Here is a 7,865-nt window from a genome sequence, read left to right as displayed (position 1 = left end):
CTCCCGAGTGCTGGGATTAAAGGCGTGCGCCACCACCGCCAGGCTTGCTATCGTTATTTCTATGTTATTCTCCCTCGATTTTTAATGGAGGTGCAGCTGTAATACAGTTACTGCTCTTGGGATACATTATTAATGACCCCTTACCTTTCAGGTTCTGATCCTCTAAGTCATTTTTATGTTTTGTCTAAATAATGAATAGGTTATTACCAAAGCAATTTGTAAATTAATAAAATTCTAACATCTTTGAGGTATTTAAAAGGTGGGGAATGTTTATTTTGTAGGGTTACTCTGGATCAAATGTTATAAATTGTATAACTTTTAAAAATATTAACTTTTCTGTTTTTAAAAGCCTATAAGCAGTACCTGGTATGACTACTGGGGAGCTGATTATGGTACCTATAATTATAATCCTTACATTGGAGGCCTGGGGATGCCTGTAGCAAAGCCACCATCAAACACAGAGAAGAACGGATCCCAGACTGTCAGTGTTTCAGTATCTCAGGGTAAGTGTGCCTAGGAATATTTTAAAACATATACTAAAAAGGTTGTAGGTAAATTTGTGTTTGAGAATAAGCATTTTGAGTACACAGTTCATGAGTTGCTATCACTGGTGTGCTGCCTTTATCGTTTTTCAAACGTTTTTGGCTTCTTCTCTCTCTCTCTCTCTCTCTCTCTCTCTCTCTCTCTCTCCCTCTCTCTTTCTTTCTTTCTTCCTTTTTTTTTGAGACAGGGTTTTTCTGTGTAGCCTTGGTTGTCCTGGGACTCTCTCTGTAGACCAGGCTGGCTTTAAACTCAAAGAGATCCATCTGCCTCTGCCTCTTGAGTGAGGGGATTAAAGGCTTGCGCCACTACCTGGCTCTGTCAGCATATTTAAATAGCTTTTATTTATTGATTGTTCACTCTGGTTTCTCTTTCAAAGTAACATTAACCCTAACCTATTTGATGGTTGTTTGATATGTGAACTGAGAATACATTATTTTACTTTGTTATAATGTCTTTTACTTTGTGATTATAATATAATTTAATCGTTTCCCATTCCTTTTCCTATTCCAAACACCCCCAAATACCTCTCCTTGCTCTTTTTTAAATCCAGGATCTCTTTTTCCATTCATTGTTATGTATGTATGTATATATGTATGTGTGTATGCATGCATTCATAAATGCATAAATATAACCTATTCAGTGTAGAATGTCACTTGTATGCATGTTTTCGGGCTGCCTGGGCAGTCATATTGGTGAGATTTCATGGGTGTACCATCGGACATTGTTAGGAAAAGTCTCACAGTAAATTCCCTAATCATTTGGCTGTTAACTATCTTTCTGCCCTTTCTTCCATGGTGTTTTCCAAACCTTATGTACAAGTGTGTTTTCTTGATGTGTCCATTGAAATTAGGCTCCATAGCTCTGCATTTTGATTGATTGTTTTTTTGTTTTGTTTTTGTAATGGTTCCCATCTTTTGGAAAGAGAAATTCCCCTGATAGGGGTAAAGACTTCACCTGTCTATGGGCATAAAGATTAATGTTTGAATTGTTGTTAGGGATTATGCTAATTTAGAAAAGTGGTTGTAGGTTGTTCTCCAAATTCTATGACTTCACTAGTACTTATTTGGCTAGGTTTCCAGTACCAGGCATGGTTTCTTTCTTGTTGAGCAGTTCTAAGTTCAGTTAGAGAGTCACTACTGTACTCTTCAGGTTATAGTGCCATACTGGTTATTGTTATAGTTAGTGGGCATCGTGGATGGATAGGACTGTTTGTTGCTCTTCTCCTTTGGACACTTACATGGCACTTTCTGCTACCATGAAAGCTGGTCTTTAGGGAGGAAACATTCAGATTAGTGCCAACTTAGGGGGTCTCTGGACCTGTTTCTGAGGTGCATGGTATCTTCAGCAATAGGGTCTTAACCAAGCTTTCAATGGAATTTATTACTGTCTTAGTGACTGTTACTATATAATAAGTGTATTTCTGTGTATCTATACATTTATCTATGTATAGTGTGCTAAGCTAACAGTTATTTTAATGTCTGTTGAGTTTCTTTTGGTTTTCTCTTTTTGTCAGAAAGGAAAGCCATTTACCATTCTTTAATGTATTTCCTTCTGTTGTCACTGCATCATTTATTTATTCCACCTGTCTCTATACCATTTATTTCCCATCTTTAATCTGCATGCTCAGATATTCTCTCTGGTTTAATTCTGATACCACAGGCTAGGATTTCTGTTTGTGAAGTAAAACCTTCATCAGCCCTTTCTGGGATCATGTTTCCACGTTTTCTATGGTAGGAAGTACATGAGTAATAAGTATTGTGGGATAATGCTTTTGTTTACTGTAAAGATTTGTCACTTGTATTGGTTTACTAAAGTGCTGATTGGCCTATAGCCAGGTAGGAAGTTTATGTGGGACAGCCAGACTAGTAGGATTCTGGGAAAGGGAAAGGCAGAGACACAATTGTCAGCCAGATGCAAAGGAAGCAAGATGAGAATGCCTTACTGAGAAAATGTACCAAGCCACGTGACTAAACATAAATAAGACCTATGGTTTAATTTATTTTGTAAGAGCTATTTTCTTATAAGCCTGAGCTATTTGACCAACAGCTTATAATTAATATAAGCCTTTGTGTGTTTATTTGGGACTGAATGACTGTGGGACCAGGCAGGCCAGAAACTCTGTCTACAAATAATTGATCAGCTATCTTTTCCTCCCTATTGTAGCTTTAGATGCTCGTCTAGAAGTTGGCCTTGAACAGCAAGCAGAACTTATGTTGAAAATGATGTCTACTCTGGAAGCAGATTCTATTTTACAAGCATTAACAAATACATCTCCTACCTGTAGGTTTAATTATTACTGAGTATCATGTATTATTCCCCAAAAACAAGTTTAAAATTCTGTGTCTATGGTAATTCAGCCTCTCTGATTTGGTAGCTTGTTGTTAAATAAGATAGTGTATTCACAAATGGACATTTGGGGAACATGCCAAATACAGTTCCATATAAATTGAGTCCAAAAACCTAAAGCATGTGCTGTTGTGAGATTGAGGAAATTCTAGGGAATACTGCATAACTCATTGCTTATATCATACATCCATGATACACCCAACTTTTAAAATATTTTTATTCAGAATAAAGCATCTTTATTCTGAAATAAGGGGCTGGATGGTATAAGTGAAATTACACCTAAAGGTCTTCTAACTGAACCCCAGAATTGAGAAAATTAATTAATTTATTTATTTTCATTTTATTTCGAGACAGGGTTTCTTTGTGTAACAATCCTTACTGTCCTGGAACTCACTCTGTATCCCAGGCTGGTCTCAAACTCACAGAGATCATCTGCCTCTGCCTCCTAACTGCTGGGATTAAAGGCATGCACCACCACTCCCTGGTAAAGCATACCTTTCTAATTATAGCAAAAAGAAGGCAAATTCTTTTTAATGGTCTGAACAGAGACAGGTGGTCTGCCAGCTTTGGGCATTGTTGATGTGGACGTACACTGCTAGATTTAATCTTGTCAGGGAAGTATATTTGAGGTATACATACCTTCTCCAAGACAAACATTAAGGAGTGGTGCTAAGGAAGAGGAGATAAAATTTTTTTCTCTTAGGTATACACACCACTTCAGTTTTTCCTATGCTGACTGAATAAAGAACTATAAGTAGTTTTGGGTGATCACTTATCTGTGAGGAGAAAAATGTATATTGGTTCATAAATTTGGAGTTTTAGACCTTCCCTGTATAAATAGAAAGTTTGCAATCTGCATTTATTTCTACCTCAACAGAAGATGGAGGAATAAAAGGGGAAAAAATCACCACTATTAGTACGTTAAAAGTACTCTGTATTATCTCCTATCTAATATGACAGCTTCTTTTAATGTGTTCACTCCTCCACATGTTCCCCCAAGATCCATTTGTTTATTTGATATTGCTTATTTAAAATTTCTTGAAAGCCTTTTTGAAATAATACCTCCTTTTGTTCATCTTCTGCCCTTGACACTGTCCTGCACCCAGTATGTCCCTTTTTAGGGTGACAATATTCTGAACGTATGATAAAAGTTTTCATAGTTTTTGCTCGCTGTAATATATTTTTATTATTTTTTGTGTCCTCTGGGCAGCATTAAATTGAGTCTAAAGTTCAGTCAAGGTTAAGAATGAATGAACTACAGAGTTCTGGGTCTAGGTCAGTAGTAGAACACCTTTTAGAGTGCTCTGTCCTAAGTTTAGTAGCACAATAAGAAGAACAGCTGCTGCACCTTTACTAAAATCACCTTTTTAGTAAGTAGTCACGATTTTCCTTTCATTAACTTTGGATAAGTGTTAAGAGATAAGTATTGTGAATTTGGGAGCCTTTCTTTTCCTTGTCTTCTTAAATGTATAGTAATTCATAAATACAACTTTTCTAGATAATATTATAGAACAATGTACACAATTTCACTGTAATGAAGTTTTTAGCCTGTTCTTGACTATTGATCAATTCACATGTATTTTGAAACTTATTCTGGTACTTGTGTTTGATTTTCAGTTTCACAATCTCCAACTGGAACAGATGATTCACTTCTAGGAAGTTTACAAGCAACAAACCAGAACAGCCAACTCATTATACAGTTATCATCTGTTCCAATGTTAAATGTTTGTTTCAATAAACTTTTTTCCATGCTTCAAGTCCATCATGTTCAGGTAGGATTTTAGGTGAAAGCAGTGAATTTTGACATATTACTAGTTCCCTATTATTGGATGAAACTGACTGGAAAATTCTTAAACAACTTGACCATGATGGTTTCTTTGTTAAATTCAGTCAAGAAAAATCTTAGGAATACTTAATAATGCCTCTTCCTTAGTGTTCAGCCATTTTTTATTTTCATGAATCTAAGCATGTGTACTTTTCTTTCTACTATGTACATATAAGCTTGTAATGGAAAAGAATTGACTTTGTAAGTTTTCGTTGAGGAAAACATGGGGTATGAGATGAATTATACATTTTAATTCAGTTAAATTATAATCACCAAGAATTTTAAGATTTATTTGCTTGTGAACCAAATTTAAGTAGCTAGAAGGCAATGAGAAACAAGTTATTTACTCATGATAAGTTTATAATCATGAAGATGTTTAAGTGCTATTTTGTAATATATTTTTCATTTCTTACTTTTTTTTCTTTTCTTTTTTTTTAAAGTTGGAATCACTTCTTCAGTTGTGGCTCACATTGAGCCTTAATTCTAGTTCATCAGGGAACAAAGAGAATGGAGCAGATATTTTTTTATATAATGCTAATCGAATACCTGTTATCTCATTAAATCAAGGTAAGGTTTCTTAGCTTGGAAACTGTTAATTTAATCCAAATAGTAAGTTTTTAAATGGTCATAATCAGATAAAAATGTATATTATTTTTATTGTTAGGGTTATATTATTGCGGTGAAAGAAGTACTTTATGGTTGGGTGTGGTGTCTCAAGCATTTATTTTCAGCATTTGAGAGCAGAGGCAGATAGATTTCTGTGAGTCTGAGGCTAACCTGTTCTGCATAGGGAGTTAGATTAACTAGCACTGCTTAGCGAGCCCCTGTCTCCAAACATTTAAATAACTAAATAGATGGTTTATTCTTTTTGAAACTCAGTATTTATCCCTGCTTAATGTTTTTAATCAGGTGATCTGGCATGGGTTTTAGGCCAGCCTGGGTCTACCTAGTGCGTTCCAGGTTGCATCATGAGAACCTGACTCAAAACACCTGAAAAAAAAAAAAAAAACTTTGAGCCGGGCGGTGGTGGCGCACGCCTTTAATCCCAGCACTCGGGAGGCAGAGGCAGGCGGATCTCTGTGAGTTCGAGTCCAACCTGGTCTACAGAGCTAGTTCCAGGACAGGCTCCAAAGCTACAGAGAAACCCTGTCTCGAAAAACCAAAAAAGAAAAAAAGAAAAAAAAAAAAAAAAACTTTGATTTCCCTTCCCTTTCCTCTTTCTCCTCCCATTCCCCTCCTGGTCTTTATATGTAAATGCTTGTGTGTGAGTGTCTGTGTCAGTCTGTCTGGTTTGTTTCTGTGTGTCTGTGCGTGTACGCGCAGAGGAGTTCATCAGGTGTCCTAGTCTATTCCTGTCGTTTTTATTCCTTTCAGTCAGTCTCTTATTGAACCTGGATGTGGGTTGGCTGCCAGCAAGCCACAGCAATCCTCCTGTCTCTGTGTAATACTAAGGGCTTAGCTGTTGTACCTTCAACTTTTTCTGTAGGATCTGGAGATTTTAACTTGGGTTCTTATATTTGTACAGCAAATGCTTTTTCATGCTGAGCTATCCCTTCAGCCTATTTGTATTAATTTTATGGTTTATTCTTCTCCATGCTGTAATGTTTTGCTTCTTCGTTTTGGCGGCTCTTCTTCTTGTGTTTCTGCTTCTGTTGTTGGAAGCATTTTTTTCCTTTTCAGTAAAGATTTTCTCCCCTTGTGGCAGAGGAAGCTCATGTTTGTGTTAATTCCACCATGAAGTCTGTAAGTACAGGAATTTGCCCTGATATTGGATATGTGCAATATCCTGACATCCCTCACCTTAATCCTTCCACACTTTAATCCTTTAGTACTGCTCTTTTTAAACATTTAACTAAAATTTTTCTTTCTCTAGGGCATTCACTCTTTGTCCCTTGTGTTTAGCATACCTACCCACTGCACAGTTGTAATGACTGGTGGTACACATTAATTCTTCAGAGTTGTGCCTTTTATATACTTGGTGACGTTTGGATAGGCATTTGCCCTTCTTGGTTTGTATAGTATCCTGGGTCCTCTGAAAAGGACACTTGAAAATTGGAAGCTTGTGATTTCGATGATTTTTGTGAGAGAGTATCCAACCATTTTCATAGATGATCAAAGACTGCTTTCTAAAAGCTGGCCTACAGAAACTGAAGAGATAGCTCAGCAGTTACAAGCATTTATTGTTCTTGTGGAGGATCCAAGTTTTGTTCCCATTTCCCCACATGTTGACTTACAACCATCTGTAACTCCAGTTCTAGGGGTCCACCACACCTCCTTCAACACCAAGCACACATGTGATGCAGCATATGTCCAGGCAGTACACTCAAACACATAAAAATGAATAAATTTTTTTGTTTTTTTTGTTTTTTGGAGACAGGGTTTCTCTGTAGTTTTTGGTGCCTGTGTGGGAACTAGCTCTTGTAGACTAGGCTGACCTTGAACTCACAGATCTGCCAGCCTCTCCCTCCCCAGTGCAGGGATTAAAGGCATGAGCTACCACCACCTGGTAAAAAATTGATAAATTTTCAAAAATAGAAGTTGAGCTGGTTAGTTTTTTCCCTTCCTCTTCCTTTCCTCATTTATTCTCTTCCCCCTCACCCTTTCTCGCTTTTTCCTCTCTTTCTTTTTGTCCTCTTTTCTCCCTTTTTTCTTTCCTTTGTTCTTGACAGGCTTAGTAGCAAGGTTGGCCTTATTTAAACTTATGACCTCATCTTTGTAAGGCCTGGAATTAGAAGCACGTCACTTCTAATCTTTATGATGTTGCTTTGTTTTTTGTTTTGGTAAGACAATTTTCTAGATACATAGGCTAATTAACATTTTAATTACAGGTTCAAAATATCTAATGGTCCTCATTGTTGAACTTGAAAATTGTGTGATTTGAATTTTAAAGTGCATCTGCTTTTGACATTCTAGGTCTTACTCCCATTGTTTCCTTCCTGATAGCTGTCAACAAGCATCCTTGCAGCATGTTTTTAAGCAGTTTTGGGCCCTGGTCCTGCACATACTGCCATATTTGATGGGCATTGTGCACTTGAATAACTTTTTAGATTTCTCCAACTGTTCTTACTCCCCGCCTTGTGTCTCCTCTCTTTTCTCTCTGTGTCTCTCTCTGTGTCTCTCTGTGTCTCTCTCTGTGTCTCTCTCTGTCTCT

The 7,865-nt window shown here is 36.9% G+C and overlaps 1 protein-coding gene across 10 annotated transcripts in view; it reads left to right on the top strand.

Moving 5' to 3' along the window:
* The window catches only part of Birc6 (baculoviral IAP repeat containing 6), a 196,628-nt gene that overhangs the window by 110,008 nt on the left and 78,755 nt on the right, over positions 1-7,865 (top strand). For all 10 annotated transcript variants that reach the window (XR_003378819.1, XM_026789677.1, XM_026789673.1 and 7 more), the window contains 4 exons: positions 350-503; positions 2,707-2,823; positions 4,507-4,661; positions 5,155-5,281. Coding sequence is in view for 9 of the 10 variants with exons in the window: in XM_026789677.1 (XP_026645478.1) it covers positions 350-503; positions 2,707-2,823; positions 4,507-4,661; positions 5,155-5,281 (553 nt within the window). In the remaining variant the exon portion in view is untranslated. The remainder of the gene's footprint in view (positions 1-349; positions 504-2,706; positions 2,824-4,506; positions 4,662-5,154; positions 5,282-7,865) is intronic.

This window comes from Microtus ochrogaster, unplaced genomic scaffold, assembly GCF_000317375.1.
Source record: "Microtus ochrogaster isolate Prairie Vole_2 unplaced genomic scaffold, MicOch1.0 UNK26, whole genome shotgun sequence".
In the NCBI taxonomy this organism is placed as follows: domain Eukaryota; kingdom Metazoa; phylum Chordata; class Mammalia; order Rodentia; family Cricetidae; genus Microtus; species Microtus ochrogaster.
The sequence above is the reverse complement of the archived record's forward strand: the minus strand, read 5'-3'. Positions and strand labels throughout refer to the sequence as shown.